This window comes from Aplidium turbinatum, chromosome 4 (assembly GCF_918807975.1).
Source record: "Aplidium turbinatum chromosome 4, kaAplTurb1.1, whole genome shotgun sequence".
Classification (NCBI taxonomy): Eukaryota; Metazoa; Chordata; class Ascidiacea; order Aplousobranchia; family Polyclinidae; genus Aplidium; species Aplidium turbinatum.
In genome coordinates this window covers 32,401,532-32,420,618 of record NC_137475.1, presented here as the reverse complement: position 1 = coordinate 32,420,618, position 19,087 = coordinate 32,401,532, and the positions used below count along the sequence as shown (strand labels likewise).

The 19,087-nt window shown below is 37.6% G+C and overlaps 1 protein-coding gene across 1 annotated transcript in view; it reads left to right on the top strand.

Annotated features, from left to right (window-relative positions):
- Window positions 1-19,087, top strand: part of LOC145769072 (extracellular matrix organizing protein FRAS1-like) — a 79,633-nt gene that overhangs the window by 39,882 nt on the left and 20,664 nt on the right. Inside the window, exons 19-46 of the mRNA XM_082580669.1 lie at window positions 100-240; window positions 692-799; window positions 902-1,066; window positions 1,196-1,308; window positions 2,021-2,188; window positions 3,216-3,424; window positions 3,877-4,027; window positions 4,294-4,440; window positions 4,601-4,755; window positions 4,922-5,138; window positions 5,372-5,592; window positions 6,171-6,383; window positions 6,861-7,027; window positions 7,355-7,506; window positions 7,710-7,820; window positions 8,289-8,420; window positions 8,716-8,828; window positions 8,995-9,157; window positions 9,628-9,763; window positions 10,261-10,436; window positions 10,768-10,990; window positions 11,477-11,544; window positions 11,699-11,848; window positions 12,247-12,394; window positions 12,734-12,910; window positions 13,475-13,618; window positions 13,726-13,860; window positions 14,307-14,431. Of these exons, the coding sequence (XP_082436795.1) occupies window positions 100-240; window positions 692-799; window positions 902-1,066; window positions 1,196-1,308; window positions 2,021-2,188; window positions 3,216-3,424; window positions 3,877-4,027; window positions 4,294-4,440; window positions 4,601-4,755; window positions 4,922-5,138; window positions 5,372-5,592; window positions 6,171-6,383; window positions 6,861-7,027; window positions 7,355-7,506; window positions 7,710-7,820; window positions 8,289-8,420; window positions 8,716-8,828; window positions 8,995-9,157; window positions 9,628-9,763; window positions 10,261-10,436; window positions 10,768-10,990; window positions 11,477-11,544; window positions 11,699-11,848; window positions 12,247-12,394; window positions 12,734-12,910; window positions 13,475-13,618; window positions 13,726-13,860; window positions 14,307-14,431 (4,328 nt within the window). The remainder of the gene's footprint in view (window positions 1-99; window positions 241-691; window positions 800-901; window positions 1,067-1,195; window positions 1,309-2,020; window positions 2,189-3,215; window positions 3,425-3,876; window positions 4,028-4,293; window positions 4,441-4,600; window positions 4,756-4,921; window positions 5,139-5,371; window positions 5,593-6,170; window positions 6,384-6,860; window positions 7,028-7,354; window positions 7,507-7,709; window positions 7,821-8,288; window positions 8,421-8,715; window positions 8,829-8,994; window positions 9,158-9,627; window positions 9,764-10,260; window positions 10,437-10,767; window positions 10,991-11,476; window positions 11,545-11,698; window positions 11,849-12,246; window positions 12,395-12,733; window positions 12,911-13,474; window positions 13,619-13,725; window positions 13,861-14,306; window positions 14,432-19,087) is intronic.

The window sequence follows — 19,087 nt, the reverse complement described above, 5'->3', positions numbered from 1 at the left end:
GTCCTTTCGATTGTCGGACCACATGTTTGTGCTGCTGACAGAATTCAGAACTTTAACTTGAAAACTTCTCGAACGACGCAATAATTGTGACTTTTTCAGGTGGAAGCTTTGGAACTCCAGTGTGTAAGGAATGCGACTGGAGCTGCATCACGTGCTCTGGACCTTCATCGCGTGACTGCTTGGAATGCACGGAAGATTACAAATTGCAAAACGGAAGCTGTGTGGAGGAGTGCTCGCAAGGCAAATATCAATTTTGATGCACAAAATATGTTATTTTGCGTTCATTTTACATTAGTCGCATGTTGAAGACATTTTGTTACCTCCTTCTACCCTTTAAGTGCAATTGTGCATGCTACTTTGTGCTTTTCATGTGAGATCTATGCAGGCCCGGATTTAGGGGGAGGGCAGAGGGTGCAGGTGCCCCGGGCCCCCCGACTTTTGAGGCCCCCCCTACGTGGAAAAAATGTGATTTTGCGTTATTTTTTTCTTTCAGCCTTTGTAGTTTCTGCAAAATACTGTGCAGTGGTGCATTAATGCTACTGTAGACGTAGAGAAGGTTTTTCGCGCCGTAGGCGCTAAAATTTTTTTTGCACGGGGGGCCCCCGATCTAAAAGTGCCCCGGGCCCCCCTCAGCTAAATCCGGCCCTGGATCTATGACCATGTCTGTTAATATATTGCTTTTTATTGTCAGGATATTACCTGTCATCTGAAAAGTGCCTTCTGTGCTCCGACAAACATTGTATTTCATGCAGTGGACCTAACCGTTGTTCTGGATGTGAAGAAAGTTATTTTTTACACGGTAAACATTGTTTGCATATTTAAAATAGCAATGGTTCTTAATTTGTTCAAGTCATTTTAGAAGCTCTGCGTTTTTGTTTATATTCTCGAGTTTGCATTGCAGAAAACACCTGCTTGGCTTCTTGCCCTCGGGGATATTTTTCCGATTCTGCGAGAAGATCATGTGTCCGATGCCCGCCGCACTGTCTGGAATGCTCCGATCAAAATAGTTGCAATCAATGCGATTCTAAAACATTTTTGCTTGGTTCATCCGATCCACTTGGCGAAGGTATAAAATACGAACGATTTTATCTACGTTAGGAAAATAAAAAATGCGATTGCTAGAATGTGGTCAAAAATGAGTTTTTTTAATTTGTTTATCACTGAAATCTTTAAGTTCTTGTTAATGTCTTCTCAGGAGGAAGCGAGACACACACTAGGCGGCGCTATGACGCAAGCAGACACGAGGTGGTGTGTGCGAGGCAATGTGGACGTGGTTACTATGGCAACAAGCAGACACGCAGATGTGAGGTAAAGGTCCCAATATCTGTAGTAGCCGATGCTGCCAATTTCAATTTTATCATATTTTTCTCAACTTTTCAATCTAAGTATTTTTTCTTTTTTGTTAAAATATAGTCATGACAATGCAAACTAAATACATGGATTTGTGCATTGTAGTAATCAGGGTATAGGATGGAATGGAATGGAAGACATTTTTTTCATCTTCCATCCTGAGATTTTCTTCCATTCCATCTCCATTCCATCTTAGGAATCTTCCATTCCATCTTCCATCTTCACATTTTGTGATCTCCGCGTTGAATATGCCACAAATAAACTTAAAAACCATAGCTTTCTGATTGGTCAATTCTGCCTAACGACAGTAAGTTTGACAAATACGCGTCAGGCAACAGTCCCGTTGGTTTAATACGAACCGAAAATCGAATTATTTCAGCAAGCAACGTAATATTTTGCATGTCTTGATAAAGCGTTAGAAAGTTAATGATGGAATTGGGATGGAATGATGGAAGATTGTTTTCCATCCCATCATCAAGATCTTCCATTCCTTTCCATCCTTGACATTTTCCATCTTCCATCCCAAAATCTGACTTCCATTCCATCCCATTTCCTGGTAGTAATCAAAAGTTTATTCTATGCGTTTCATAAATGTGGTACTGCACTTGAAAAAAGTGCCATGGATTGTTAAACCTAACAATATTCTTACATTTTGAGAATTTTTTTTCAGGCGAATCGGCATCCACCACAGATTAGCATCACTTCTCGGTTATTGGTTGGAGTGGAGTCACGTGCTCTGGTTGACATGATCCATGTTGAAGACAGTGACACGTCAGAAGACAACTTGTACGTCAGCTTGATCATGGAGTCAGCCAATGGATGGTTTGAATTGAATAATGTAAGTGGCGATATGAAATCTTTGTTTAAATAAACAATTTGTTCTAAATACTGTTTTTGTGAAATTTACTTATTCGTTGATTGCATCGGAATATAATTTTTTTTTCTTTTTCACACTAAGCTTTTTTCAACATTGTGATTTGTGGTAGTCATTCCGCGTTTTCAATTGTTTGCTGCAACATAACTTTGCGTTGCACCGTTTGTTTGATGGACAGATAATCATTACTTGATCTAACATCATTGAGAAGCCGATCGTGTATGATTGACGGAAAGTCTGTAGCACTGCAGTTCACTTCAGTTTGTTTTCATATCCGACCGCACATCGAATATAATAAGTAAGGTAACGCAACAGAAGCAAAACAGTACGTTACTACGCATGACAAAATGTAATTTATTAACACCAGGGTTGCCAGTTTTGCGATTTTTTCCGTTTGGTTTCATTTCATTTTCACCAAATTTTGTTCGATTTTGACTATACGTTGGACTACTTTTGGACTTGTTTCATCACTTGCGACGATTGGGCTACTTTTCAATAGCAATTAGGCTGAACATTTTGAAAACATCTGGCAACCTTGATTAACACGTGTTCCAGACGGAAATGGGTTGTACAGTCGCAACACTTTTAGAAATCTGTTGAAAACAGGGAGAAACAGCAATTAGTATCTATCTTTTTTGTATGACAGCATCGGTGACTTTTTTGCGAAGAATCTACCGCTACATTGAATAAGATTAATTGTTCATTCACTTAAATCTTTTATCAAAACCCTTTCTTGATTTTACCCCAAGAAGCGAACTATCGGTTTTGATGATTCAGCACATTTTGAATCAACTTAGCTTTTTCCTCTCAAATAACTTTTTTTTTAAAGGCGAAACAAGTAAAACTTTTTCAATATAAATGTTGTTTAAATGTAAAACAATGACGTGTGTTGGCTAGTTTGATAATTTTAATTCATTCGAAAACGAGAGAGGTGAAGATATTAAGAATCGCGAAACTCGGATTCGAATTAACAAAATTTTTCAATTTTCAGACCAAAATCCCTGCCGAAAGCAGTTTTTCTTACCGCAAGATGACAGAAGGGAGCTTGTGGTTCGTGCACGACCGAACTCGGGGACGCCACGGTGTGGCAACATTCCAAGCAACCGATAGAAACTTAAAATCAGACGTGGCAACACTGGAAATTATTGCTGTCTCGCCAAGCACACCAGTAGTCACCACAAACAAGCTGCTGGTTGTCAGGTATGAGTCCAGTTTTTACCTGCGCTTTTATTAATATGAAAGTAATTTATATATGACTGCCCTTGAACTACACTGTCCATACCCAGTGGTTACAAATCTACAATACGGTACATCAACGCAAGAATACTTATTAAATTGGCTTCAAAAACTAGGTTTAGTGGCGGTATAATTTTAAGATAGTGGTAACACTCTTGTATCGATGTATATTTTAAACTTTTTGTTGGCGCCAAGTTTGTATGTTTACTTTCCCGTTTCGTACATGTTTGCGCCAGTAGCAAAGAATAAAATAGAAATTAAAGCACGAGATAAACTTATGAAACTTCCATGCGAAACTATTTGACCTAATTGGTTTTGCAGTATCACATAAAAGCAACTAGTTCTTGTTAATGGATAAGTATTAAGTAGCCTGTTTCTTCAATGCATTCGCTCATGTGCTTTGCTTGTTGATCCAGCTCTGGTCAGTCGGCGAAGTTGACCTCACGCTCTTTTGACGTCCACTTCGACGGTAGCTTGAGTGACGTCACCATTTCTATTATGTTCCCTCCAACCTACGGAGCGATAGTCAAGCTCCCGAATTATGAAACCTCTATAGAAAGCTTTAAAGTGAGTACGGAAAAACAGAAGAACCATAAGTGAAATTTCTTTTTTAAGCTTAAATTTGCTTTAATTCTTGCTACCGACATGAAGAAAATGGAATTTTTAAAACTAGGACATTTGTAAATTTTAGTATTAAGTGCAATGATACCTGAGTGGTTTATATCTCTTTCAAAGCTACAAGTTTCATGCTTGTATAGTTCTTTGGAATGTACTTATCAAGACGTAAATTCGACGGTTTTAATGCTGTTTTATCTTGTAAATACCCGTTGCAGGTTTCTGACTTACGCAATGACGTATTGGTTTACGTCTCCAATGGAACCATAACATCAAATGCAACGTTGCACGACGTGATTGCGTTACAAATAAGCGATGGTTATCACGTGATCAATAAAGTTGTTGATGTCAACGTGGTACCAAAGGTAAAGAAATGCTAAGTTGAAGCTAAAAATAGAGTTAGACCATTGTCTGCAGTTTTTTCATTTGGTATTTTAAAGAGCAAAATTCCGTTGTTTTTTTACCAAGAGTTATTTTGTTAGGCTTGATTCGTGTCAAAATATCATTGAACTTATTTTTGTGTAGGGAAAACCTTCTGCTCTCCTGTTGTCAAGCAAAGGAACTCACGTGAGAAGAGGCGGGATGACACGCATCACTAACCAGCATCTGCTCACCATAGCAACAAACGTCAAAGATAAATCAAAAATTGTCTACGTGATCAGACCAAAGAAGCGAAAAAGGTTTTTAAATCATCTTAACCTGAAAATTTTACGCTTTTTACCATATTCTGATAGCATAGAATGAAGATGAAACAAAGACCTTATTGCGTGAACCTTTTTACAACGTTATTTAATGTTGTACGGGCCAACAATTAACAAATTTTTGACATTTTACTTGCACTTCCAGAGGCCAAGTTGTGATGATGATTCCTGAGATGTCGGACGCTCCCGCACAACGCGGGATCGGAATAAACGAATGGATGAGGAACAGTAGAGGACACTATGCTTCTCCTCCTAGAGCTCGATTTACTCAGAAAGGTGTCGATGATGGGTTTGTCTGGTATCAGAACCTTGACGAAGACGACGAAGAAGACGATGAAGAAATTGAATCATTTGAGTTTGAGGTAAAAATAATTTTTCTGCAGGATTTCTGTGGAGTTATTTTTCCAAATATTGGGTTATTTCCCCAAATTTCAAGTTATTTAACTTTTCACTGATTTTATTGTAATATCACTATTGCAGAGCCATGATGCGCAGTTTCGATTTGCACAGATTCATTACTGTGAAATACGAAGAACTCATCGCAGTTTCATGCTCATTAAAGAAAATGCCTTTATACGTTCAATGTTCATTGCAGGTTTACGATGAGAGCCTCGAGCCGGCTATTCCTCTAGGAGCGGATGAGTTTACAGTCAATCTGGTCCGAGAAAACATGGAATCCCCTCGGCTCTCCCCCGGTATGACATCCTCCCCTCAAATGTCTGCTAATGAGGGAATGGTGTCGGTGCTACACAGCGGTTTTCTGCGCTACACAGATGAAGACACACCAGACAGGGATATCCTTTACAACATTACCAGGTTAGAGAGAACATTGTTGTTTGAGGGAAAGGATTAAACCAAATGATGCCTGCGCTTTTTCTATGCGGCTATGACTTTCCACATGCAACCCAGCTAGGAAAACCCGTCTTATTATACTGATTTCTTTTTACATTTTGCAACCTTGTAAAAATAAGTAACATTCGTGTTTGGTAAACAGTCAACCTATCTATTTGTTAAGAGTCAGCTTGATATCACTTCCAGACCACTCGAAGAGATCAAGCAGACAATTTTACATAATTGTGCAAACAGTTTTATGATATCAATTCATCATTTTCTATTGAAACACTTTTTTAGTTTTGATTTCAGCCTCGTTTTTGACTCGTCTTCAACTTCAAGTTCTCCTCATGTTAGCGATACATAAATAAAAGCTTTTGTGTTCTTGGGGCAGCGTTAAAGTCAAAACTTTTGCAAAAATATAATTAACAAGCATAGATTCTGCGATTTTTTGAAACAAACAAAACGCACGTAGTCATACTTAGCCACAAAGATACAGAATGAATGCTTGATGGTGTGACTACCATGACACGTAGCCAAGTTTAAAGTCATTTAATTCACAGGTCTTTGCCAAACGGAGCTGGCATCCTTGAAAACGTTGACCATCCTCATGTTCCCATCACTGTCTTCACTCAATCCGATGTTGATTCCAATAAAATAATATACCGCCCTCCTGCGAACGGAATCCATAGCCTTCAGTTTGCCGATAGGTCACACTATGGCGGTCAAGAGCAAAGCAGCCGCTACGGACAACAGCGCTCACGAAGCGCTCCAACGTGAGTCATTATATGATCGTGATATTGTTTCAAAGTATTTTCTTTTTTACTTATTCTCATGCATGATATGAAAATTAGATGCTATAAACATTTTGAACTATTTACATATTTTCACATATATTCATCAGCTTTACAAGAATTAGCTCATTAAATTGAATAGACTTTCTATTTAGTATCTATGTGTTATGTACACACCTTCACTCTCATAATGCAGACATGGTGTTCATAATGCTATACTTTCCATATCACTGTCTCGCATTCTTTTCACGCACATGGTTGTGATATATCAGTTATGTTGTAATGTATCAAGATTTATTGAAACATACTAAAACATTGGATTTCTCACACTAACTTGAGGAGTATTTTACCACAAACCTGTAAAATTGCTTTTCAAACCTGCTAGAATATGTTGCAACAATTGGCGTAAAAAAACTTTCATTTTCATAAGATTAACATCGCAATGTGATGTACTTACAGCCACAGCAGGCCTAAACCATCGTTTGAGTTCACTGTATCGGATGGAAAGCATGTTCTTCCTCCTGTCAACTTCACCATCAAACTGGTGTCGAGCAACACAGCTCCTCCGACTTTCGCCAACCAGTATCCAATCATAGACCTACCACAAGGCGGTACTGCGATTATAGGTCAGTGGTTTGCTATATTTGTTTGTTTACGTTGAATCAATGTATCTAGTTTCAGCCAAAACTCTGTAAGAATTCGAAACTTTGTTAAATTGTTAGGTTACTTTAGCTTTGGACAGTTTTCGATTTCCTTAGCTTGCCCTTAGTAGTGGTGGTCCTCACCAGATAGCCGTTGTATTGTATTATTTAGTTCTTAAACCCCACCATTTGAACCACAAAATACAAAGTTTAGCAATGTTGAATCAAGGTAAAAGATGTGGTTTGCTTAGCCTGGTCGTCGTCAAGTCGCATTGCAATCCCTTGCTTAAATGGGTGAATACTTTTCTGCAGATGAGGGAACGCTTTCGGTTGCTGATCACGATACACCAAAGAACGAGCTTGTATTCACACTGGTGAAGTCACCTCGGCGTGGTACTGTGATGAGAACCAGCATAGGTTCTCGTGAAGCTTTGAAAGAAGGCGATACCTTTACTAATGCCGAGGTGAGACAAATCACGGACCTTGAAAATGGAAATCTTAACAGGATTTCTTATTTACTATGTCGCTGCCATCCTTGTTGCAAATTGAATTTATGTAATTACTGTATGTGATGATGGTATTTTGCCAACCAAACCAAATAAACTGAGCAGAAATGAACCTGTACTGTAGTGAATACGTCTACTGAACTGTAATGTCATCTCCGTAGTTGACCCAAAAGACGATCCGTTATGAACACAACGGGAACAAGAAAAACCTCGCTGATCAGATACAAGTTAGCGTGACTGATGGAGTCCATAACATCGTCGCTGTGATACAAGTAAGTTTCTCGAAGGGAAGAATAGTCACTTTGGTTTTGTAGTTTCTTTTAAATCACGCTCTATTCTGAAATGATGTGATGTGTGATGTAACTTTTTTGTAGTATTTGAATGAAAGGACCGTTTGTAATGTCATCGGCAGTCTCGACTGCATTCCTTTTCTTGTATACACATTACACAAGTTGTCTTTTGCACATTTCATCAACGTCAAAACATACGTCTGGTAACAATATACTGTGACAGGAACTGCTTGTGTTTACTGGGTAGCCTAAAAGAAAAATAGACAAGCTTACCGAACAACAAAGAGCCTAAAATGTAGATACAAAACTCATGTTAAATAAACGTTTCGAAAACAAAACTGTTTTTACCTTCAGTGCTTTCAAATCAAATATTATTAAACAGGCGATATTTAAAGCATCATCGGATGAAATGTTGAGTTTAAAGAGGTTAATTATTTCTTGTTTCCAAAGGTTGCGATTCACGTGTCGAAGAACTTTCCTCTGCCGCCCACCAAGCTCACGTTGGTTGTGGAGGAAACCAGTGAAGTGGCACTGTCAAGAGACAACCTTGCTTCTGTGAAGACCTCATCTAATGAAAACCAGGTGAATATCGTTATAGGTATTGGTGCGTTAAGGTTTTTTGCTTTTTTTACAACGGCTGTGTTGTTAACTTGTTAATGCGCTGACTCTCTGTTTCTTGGGAAGTCAGCAGTGTTTCTGTCTTCCACACATCTCTGTTTTAACATCACTTTATTGCTTAGTGTTTTATCTTGTGAAGTCATCACACAACTATGACCCATTTGGAGTATTGCTATAACACACTAAAGTTATACCACAGAATTTTTATTATAACATGCTTTTGTCACCAACAAATCACAATCCGTATTTGTTCCTGAAGATTGTTTACCACGTGGAATCAGAACCGTACCACGGTTCGCTGCGCAGTAGCACCGGCCCCCTGGTGCCAGGAGATACTTTCACTCAAGAAGACATCAATCAATCAAGGATACGGTAATCAAATTTTGATTAATCGATTTCGCGATGCTGAGAATGAAGAGTTTCACATTGCAGTCGATTTTGTTGCGTTATTTAATGACTGTTTGATAAAGTTTAATTTTATCAGAATAGATCCACGGAATATTTAACTGAAAAATTTATTAAACAAACGATTATCTAGGTATCGAAGTCGATCTGAGATCGGTTCTCTTAATGTGACGGATACAGTCCACTTCCATGTGACCGATTCCACGGGGAACACGCTCTCGGATCAAGTGCTGGAGATCACAATTATACCCGTGCGACAGCATCCTCCCACGGTGTCTGTTACCGAACCAATCTCGGTAGGTTAATACTATTATTATAGATTAGAAAAGTCCAGCCTTACTTATATAATAATTCCAGCTGGCAAACTCCATTCTTTTTCATAAAGAGTGACTTTTGTTATCTAGGGTGCTAATGACAGGAGATTGTGAACTTTCGATCTCAAGACTACAGATATCACTTAAAAATGTCATTCGAGGAGATCACTTTAAATTAAGCCACTGAATATAATTATTCCAAACAGAGCTTCTGTCATATAAGTTTAGCTTCTTCAGAAACGTCTTATTCAAATAGAATGAAAAATTAATTCATAAGTCATACGATTATGGTCCAACGTTCCTGTTGTACTAGTGTACGTACATATTCGTTCGTGTGATCTTTGTTCAACTACACAATGCGTCTTTAAATCGTTTGATTGTAATCTTCTTTCATCTCATTGCCAGACGGCTTGAAGGGTTTAAGCAATCTGTCATTTAGTTTTCTTCTTCAGGTTGGTGAAGGGCAGGAGATCAGGATCACGCAAAACGAGATTCGAGTTACAGACGACGACACCAGAAACAGAGACTTGATCGTCAGTGTCTTGAGAAAACCAGTTCACGGACGCATCATCAACAAAAACAGCCAAGGTAACCACTGGCAGTAGTTTATCAAAAAGTAGTCAATTTCACACTGTTTAATGTATTGTGTATACTGAATTACTTATGTGACTTGTTTTGTCAACTTCACAAAGCGTAACCTCGGTAAGTAGGCTAAACAAGGACATCATTCCGCTTTTGTTGAGTCTGAATCCCAGCCCAGCTAACTGTAGCACTGTCGTCTGGCGACGTTGAAATAACGTAATGAGACAACTGGTGCCAATGTGTGTGTGGCAATTTGATGACGTAACGGCTTGCAACGTAAAACTGTGAATATCAATTCCACAAAGCTATCAAGCACTATCTTGTATTTACTGTGCTACTATCACAAAAAAAAAACAAAGGAAAACCAGTCGCAATTTATAGAAAACCTGTTTGGATTGATTTATATGAAATCTTAGTTGCAGTTTTTACGCTTTGTTGAATCTCATGAACATAACCTTTTTGTAGCTATTTTTGGGTTTTAATAATTAACAACTTTTTCTCAGAGCATATGTACGTGGCTCAGTATGAAGACGTGTGGTTCACTATGAAAGATGTCGCTGACGGTTTCATATTTTATTCCCACGCTTCCGATTTGGGCGGAAGAGCTGACTTTTTCACTTTCCGGGTGACAGACGGTCACAGCAGATCTCCTGTGTATACGATGCATGTTGTGATACAGGTACTATCATGGTTTGCTCAATTCGTTTTTGGTCAGTTTGATAAATTAGTTTGAATTCATCCTGGACCGAGAAAGCTTCTTTTAAAGATTTATCACAGCTTTTGTACCCTGTGAATCAATAACGCAAGTCTGAGTATATTTTCGAAACCTACTGAAATCCTTATGATAAAAAACTAGTAGCCTACCTAGGCTACCAAAAGGTTGTAATGTTTCGTTCAGTTCGGTGAATTAATCGAAAATAACTTATGTGTGATAAACTTTTTTTTCTTGGTACAAGAAACCGAATTTTACGAACCTCTTCAGCTTTATGAAGATTTTCTTTTGTTTCTAGTCATCAAATGCCCGGCCTCTTCTTCGCACTGCACCAATCATATGTCAGGATGGTCACGCCATTCTTATCAAGAACATTTCATTGGCTGTGGTGGATGACGACACACCAAACAGAGACCTCGTCTTCACTGTTACGTCACAACCAAGCTTTGGAAAATTAGTAAAGTTCAACCATAAGCTTCCGGAGAATATGCTGGAAGGATGGAAAATCGGCATGATGAAAGGTACGTATGCAGGTTATTCTATAGTCACAAAAATATTTTACATTAACTTTTATTTTGTATTACAAAATTTACTACATCTGTCAAAATGGAAGTCCCAATATTTTATTCACGCTTGTTGTATTAAAATTTCTCAACTTTTTGATATTTACAACTTTTTAGCGAAGCTTCACTTGCAATGCTATCGAGCATGTGTGGTTATTTGTTCTTGATGTATATTTTCTTTCTAGCTTCCAGAAAAGTAAGATAGGCTATGGTGCGTTGCATTCAAGTAAAATCATAACAACATACTTTTTCTTGCATATTGTACTTAAAGTTACACCACTTGTACTTTGCGCTGCAACGCAACGTTTGTGACAAATTGCTTTTAAAATGTTTCAACATTAGCCAAATTCGCTCTTTTTGCGTTGATGTAACGTTTGCAGACGTTAAATGAATGTTGAAAAGGCGGACTTTGCTGACTTAAATCATAAATTTAACGTTGCACAGGTGCAAACGGAATGATGAAGGCGAAACAAACCAGTGGTCTTGACGTGGGATCTTCATTTTCTTATCAGGTTTGTTACTTCATATTCATTTACATGCATAAAAACAGTTGACAAATTTAGGTTTTCACATTAACTCTTCGTCTAGTAACGTTGGAGCAATGTAAAAATCCGAATTTATTAATCGGCCGACAGCATCACTGATTTTTTTAATATTCATTTACAGGATATTCTGGATCAACTCATCTGCTACGAAAACACGGTCGCGGTAGAGGAAGAGGAAGATTCCAACAGAGGAAGCAGGAGAAGAAGAGACACTCTTGGTCTTGTTCTCAGCGATGGATCAAGTCACCAAAACGTTGAAATGTTCATTGATGTAAGTCACCTTCAACTTTCCCATATTGTCACGTTGCCTTTTCTTAGTCATCTAGCCATGCAGGTATGCAATTTTGCGACTTTATCATTTGTTAGGTGTTGTTTTTTTCATGTAACACAACTTAATCTTTATTATGGTTTTGTTACTCTGAGAAAAAACTTTTGTCAGCTCAAACTGACTTATCCAATAATCTCGATTAAATGTACAAAGCACCTGTTTTGTGTGGTAATAGATTTAAAACTTCCAAAAGGAAAGGTTTGGTAAGTAAAAAGACTTAAAATATCAAAGCAAAAAGTAAAACGTCTCTGACGATAATTTCCTTTTAAATAATCTTGCATCATAAACTGGCAAAGTTACAACCAAACCGCACCCCATAAATATACAATTGTCTTCTTCAGGTTGAACCTGAGGTTCGAGTGCTGAAACATGAACCGGAACCCGAGTTAATTTATATTGCTCCTGATGCTGACTACGAGTTAGAGACGGAAGAAATGAGAATCAGTGAACTGGTTCTGGAAGCCAACACTGGAATGACAGTGGAAAGAGGTGAAGAAGAATGTCTTAATATTTTGTACAGTTGCGTTTCAGGCTAGATTGTATGCTATCACTAGCAGGCTATTTAGTATGAAAAATTATGTCAGTTTTTACAAGAAAGAAGCATAGTAGTTGTTTTTTTTTTACATGAGAAATTCAATTCTTTTTACATTTTACAACAGTTTGGAGTGTTGTTCGCCATTTTATTGAAACCCAGTATTTTCGTTGGTAACCCAAAATTACTTAAAAATTTACTAAAAAATTCGATAATGGCTGGTAGTCCCAGACCAGCTGATTTCCAGTGATTCACCAGATCGAAAAAACTTTAACGTTTCCATTTAAAATTGTCAGGTTCTATCACCCCAATCACATCAAAGGAGTTACGCATGAGTGGAACTGACCGCGTCATATCTTACGCCATAACACGTGATCCGAATGTCGGCCAATTGCAATACGCGAGAAACAACATTGTCGCAAACATATCTGCCGACGGTGATAACGAATTCACGCAAGAGGAAATTGATCAAGGTGCGTTTCAATGACTTTCATTAAACTTGTTTCACGTTTAAATTACTCTAAACAGATTTGTAAACTGGTTTTCATCACTAAGGCTAGTTTATCGTAGGCTAATAGTGGACTTCCAGACCGCTCGGTAAAAAATATCTGTCTTTTTGATCATTGAACGATTGCGAAATCATGGCTCTAGTTTAACTTTGCACTTTAAAGACAACTCTCCACCCAACCACATTCCCTAAAGTGAATGTTGTCGTGACAATGGAACTTGAACAACAAGTAATAGAGAACTTTACAGTAGCTATTTGTGACCGTGATTGAACTTGCACCAATGGTTATAATCACTTACAGATAGGCAACACAGTTAAAAAAAAACAGCTTTCAAATAATGAGTTGACGTCAATTCGTCATTTTTATAAAAAAAAAACACAAAACTTCTCAAGTTTAACTTCCAAAATTTCCACAGTTTAAAAAAAACATCTTTCAAATAATGAGTTGACGTCAATTCGTCATTTTTATAAAAAAAAAACATTATAATATTTCTTCCGCGTTTTGTGCTTAAGTGTCAGTTCTTATTAGGAAGCATCAGATTCTACCACCCGGTCTCACAAGGAGGAGGGGACGTTTTCTTCATGTTCGACGTCATTGGAGGTCCTGTGGATCTTAGATTTGACATTCACGTTAATGAAGACAATGTTCCTCCCAAACTACTTACAAACAAAGGTGAGAAGAATCATTTTCATTCATTACCTAAGCTATATCGTCTTACAGTTTTTGATTGTATTTCAACCAAGAAAAAATCTTCACTGACACGTTTTTATTATTGTCAGGTCTCACAGTCAAGGAAGGTGGAAGGAAGACTATCACCACGAGGTATCTTTCGGCCAGCGATGAGTCCGGGAGACTTATCTACGAGATAACGCAGCAAGCCAAATTGGGTCGCATCGAGTATTCCGACAAGCCAGGTTTGTGTTTCTAATTTTTTAATGATGTAGTTGAACAACGACCAAATGTTGTATCAATATTTTACATACCAGTGCGTTTCTGAAGTTTAAATTGCGCATGAGCAAACGATTCTGTACCAAAGTAGGCTACTGTGGCGATCTCGGCAAACCTAAATTAAAAAAGACTCACTTAATGATCTTACAAGAATACTCATGTCTTCACATAGATTGCAAGAAGAATGCATGGTAGCACTTTGAAACATGAATTTATCTGTACAATAAAAAAGTTCAAAATAATGTCACCTTCGTACTGGACTATTGGATTGCGTTCCCGATTTTGAATCTGTAGGTTTCGATTCGACACCCTGTCAAAACACCGAAAGGAAAACCGTGATGAAAATGTGCTGACTGTTGTGAGTCGAATAATTAATCATGCAGTGCTATATAACACTTGTCGTAATTGACAGGACATTCTATCAATCGTTTCACTCAAAGTGATTTGGTTGCTGGGACAGTGCAGTTCGTCCACACAGATGACACCGACCGCACGGAAGATCAATTTCTATTTTCTCTTTCTGATGGCACCAATGCGGTAAGTTATGAAACTTAGCTTGTATTTTCAGCACTATCCAAGCCCGCAAATTAGTCCGTTTTTGCAATACATTTGATAAACCAATACCAAAAAGGACTCTTTTGCTGCCTGGGAGAATCAACTTGGTTGGAAAAGCATACTGCTGTCGCATATTAAAAACCTGTTCCTAAGTGCATAAGCTTACTTTCTTGCGACATCTGGTTGTTTGTACAGTGATTTGTTTTATGATTTCACTTTAAGTCAAAAAAAACTTTTTAGCGCTCAATGTAGGGATATTCCATTACGGGACGCGCAGGTCCGCTTTTGCTGCAACATTAGAAGGGTCACTTAGCAATTTTACGCCTTGTTACAAGGTAGCTTCCGACAAAAAGACTTAAATTACTTCAAAATCAACTTCGCTGCTCTTATATAACCTAATAACCCATAAAAAGTGCAATATTTTGCACATCATAAAAAATGTGACCCTACTACTGTTGCGGATAAGCCAAAATCTGATGTAGTTTGCATTCATATGATCTAAAATTCCTAGCTCGATGTTAGGCTTTGAAAACTGTTTTGGCTGGAACTGCAGCAATTGTATTTGCTTTACTACATAACTGCTGAAAGAACATCAGACCTTGGCAGACGATAAGAACCTTTTTAAGAATTCTGTTGTGCCGCAAATGTGAGTGGCGCTATAGAGTTTCAAGAAATTTCACTAGAGCGAAAGAAAAAAGCAAACCAATGAATAACTTGGCTAATCACTCGAAATCGAATAGAACCACAGTTTTGTCAAACCGGGCAAAGTCTATCTTAGTCTTGCTGGCAGAAAGCGTTTGTAAAAACGCAAATCGCTACTTTGTGCAGAATTGCCAGGTCGATGCAGCTAGACACAAAATTAATATTTGTATGCTTTTGTAGCTTGTTAGACAATATTCAACAAAAAACTCTTGAGTTCTTTTAATTGCAGTCCTGCTTGATAGAGAAAGTTTCAGATAAAGAGTATTTCCAAATAGTTGGCTTGTTAAAAGTTTACAAATAAAATAGAAGCAGCATCCGGTCGGCTTATGAGGTTAAGAGTTTAAGTTCACATGAGGATTGCTGTTCAGCATGCTGGCGCTTTAACTCTGGCAAAACTGTCCCAACTAAAAAGCCTTAAGTAGTCAAAATAACTAGGAATAATAGTTTTAAAATAAAGGTTTCGATTTTTTTAGGTCACGTACTTTGCAGAGTAGTGGCAGATTATGGGGTATTGGTGAAACAATCTGTACTGTTGTGGTTATCAGGTCTCAAAAATGGCGTGGAAATTGCTACGACAAAATAATTATTTTTTTAGTTGATTGCAAGGGAAGCAACGAAATGACTCCACAGCCTGTTAAATTTTAAAAATTTGTTTTTGTTGTTGGTAGTTTGCTGTTACTGCGTGAAGTAAGAAGAGTCCGTTGCGGTGAATGTTTTTGCATTTAAAGACGGGTTTTGTTATACTACTTGGCGTTGTGCTTCTTGAGTATGAAGCATGTCGCTTGAGATTGAATTGTAAATTAGTTAAACCTACTCTACTGTACTTTTCAATTTGATAATAATTATTCAGTTGTTGCTGTTGTGTTTATAATTCAGTTCAATCTATACAGACTTAAAACGTTTGATAGTGCTACGATTTATTTGTTTGGAGTAGATCGCCCGAGCAATTAATAGACAGTTCAGATCTTTATGATCAAATTCAAACATTCAAATGTATTTTGATGCGATATTGTTTGAAGAGATAATGCGCAATATCTCATGTGTGGTCAATGTAAAGTACTGGTATCAAAGTCACATTTCATTTGCATTATAATAACGTTCGTTTGTGGTAAATCCATGTCGTTGTCATTGGTTTTCTTGCATTGATTTTGATGTAATATTGATTGACAGAGCAATTGGATTAAATGTAGAAATTGCGATTATTTGTTGACAAACCGTAAATAATACTGTGCGTTTTTCGGTTTTTAGAAAGTTAGCTAAAGAAAGGCCATTTACACTTACAGTACATTGGCGTTTCATAGACTACTGTATCGGTTCATGTTTATCATTGGTGCCGTTCTTGCAAACGTTTCACAAAAGTTTGTATTAACCTACTTTTTGAAGTAGGTTAGTTATGAATGACCGCTTCATTGCTTTTCCATGGCATTGTTTTCCCACGTTTCCTGTTTTCGACTTTGACGAGATTTGATCAACTTGACTCCGTGCATTTTTTTCTTTTTACAAGAAACTATGTCTTTTAGTGTTTGTCGTTTTCAGTTAGTGTTTATGAATTCTAAATTTTAATGAACGGCTTCACAATAATGTGGAAAGTTCAAGTTATTTTCACAACTAACTTTCCTCACAGCGACCAAATGATATGGTTTTGTCGAATCCACATTAAAAGGCAAAATTCCATTGATAAGATCGTGTAGTTGCAAGCATCGTGCCTTTGATATTTGCAAACGATTTGATTTCTTCAGTGATTATTCGTGACTGACCTTTTCCAAACAACAGGGGTCAGTTTTCAGCTTGGAATAGCCAATGCTTTTCCGTCAAAAGACGCCGTGAATCATCCAATAAAAGTTGGTCGTTAGTTTGTGTCGGCGTCTTGTGTTCCTCCACGCATTTAATTGTCCATTACCAGTAAATCTGCATTGTTATTCAAAGTTGAACTCATTTACCCGGCTAAGCCTTTTCATGAAAAGGCAACTGCCTGGTTATCTACACGGAAAGGTTATTTTTTTTATAAATTTTCCATTTTTTTTTCATTGTTTTTCACCACGTCAGTGTTTTCTTTTGCAATTCTACAACAAGGTTCAGTTCCCCAGAGCTCTTGGTTCCCAGTGCGTTGGAATTGGAGCCTCTTACTGAGAGGATTTAAGATCGTTATTCAATTAGCTCAGTTCGGCTTTCAAGATTGCTCATAAACAGTTAAAAGCGCAATGGGTTTGTGAGTTTTGAAATTGAATAAAAAAGACGTTGTTTTATTGTATGGTAATCTTAGTTTTGACAGAGCTTTTCCGTTGCTTTGCTGTCATCAAAAAGGTCACTGCTAGAAACGTCTAAGCTAACATTGACAAATCAAGAATTGTTCACATTTCCGTTGTGCTTTGTTTTGGTTTTACAACGAAGTAATTTCTAGAAACCTTAATATATTTTGAAATTGTTAAATTTGCCATTCAGACCACGCTTTCTTTATCAATCTTGCTTTATCACATCTCTTCAACGTTGCTAGACGTTGCGGCGACTTAAAAGAGAGACTTCCCATAGCTTGTTAAACTTGTCAGGGGATGTCACGCCTAGTTTTGCCAGTGGTGCAGTGCTTGCAGAATAAAGACCGAAACTAATGGGTCACTGATTCAAGTGTTTTTTCAAGTGCTTCGGTTGTTTTATGTGATCATTTTGAGACAAGTTATACATCGTAGCGATATGTTGTTTGCAATTTGGAGTTTGCTTCTGAATCATTGTTCGTCCAATAAAATTCCGTTTACGTTGAATGGTTGAATCAAGGCAAGACTACGATGCTTGCTGACATTATTGTGGCTGTTAACCCATTATCTCAAATGACCGTAATAGCGTTGTGGCTGTGTTTACGCTCGTGTGATGTTATCACATATGGTTGATTTTACGTCAGTCTACAATGAAATAGCGTTTGACGAGTCGTTTAAGTCTGGAGGCCACCCCACGTTGTCTCACAAGAAGGTCTTGATTAAATCAAAAAATATTTGACAGTTGAAATAGATAGGTCATGCATTTGCATCACAACTACTCTGTTCTTTCCCATGTCACTAAGTATAGGGTGTGTAGAGCAGCGAAGTTTGGAAGTGAATGTGTGAGAAAAGATTCTGGATTGGGAAGAAAACGTTGTCAAGCATTTAATTAAATCAAACCCTTCTTCCTCACGTATAAGTAATAAAACAGTTTACTTAGGCGTGATTAAATCAAACCCTTCTTCCTCACGTATAAGTAATAAAACAGTTTACTTAGGCGTGACATACTGTATCAGAATATATGATGCATTCTTTGTTGTTTGTAGCACGGGAACTTGTCACGTTGTTTGCTAAACGTGTTATCGTACAAAAAGGCATGAAGTTAATACAGAATACTGAAAAGTTTGGGTGTTCATCAGGACAATTATCGTTTCTAGCACTAGTTGCTACGTTTTTGTTAATTTTACTTTCAATTTCATCAGATGAACGTAGCAACTAGTGCTAGAAACGAAGTTAATACAGTTGCTCGTTTGACAGAATGGAAACGGCATACCTTGATACTTTGTGACATCTTAGACAAGATTTACTTGTTTTTGCTCCATGATGCGTGACATGGTTCACACTTCGTGACTTCTATCTCCTTTTTAGTGACGTAATTGCTGTGCTCGGTTGATGAGCTAATAAATGTGACGAGTTTTTGTTATGCATTTGTCATCTTTCAAAATCTTAGAATTAGTAAAATAATGTAATATGATGTTGTGAGACATCAGCTGATATTCTAGAACATATTCGCAATATCGTGGTCGTCAAAAAATAGTATGAAATTCAGCAAGTCACAAATAATCATTTACGATGATGCAACGTTAGGTTTATGTTTTTTTGTTGTTAAAGAAGCGAGTGTCTTAGCTGCAGTGTAGGGTGTGAACCGTGTGATAGTGTTGTCGCTGGCCGATGGCGGAGAACACAG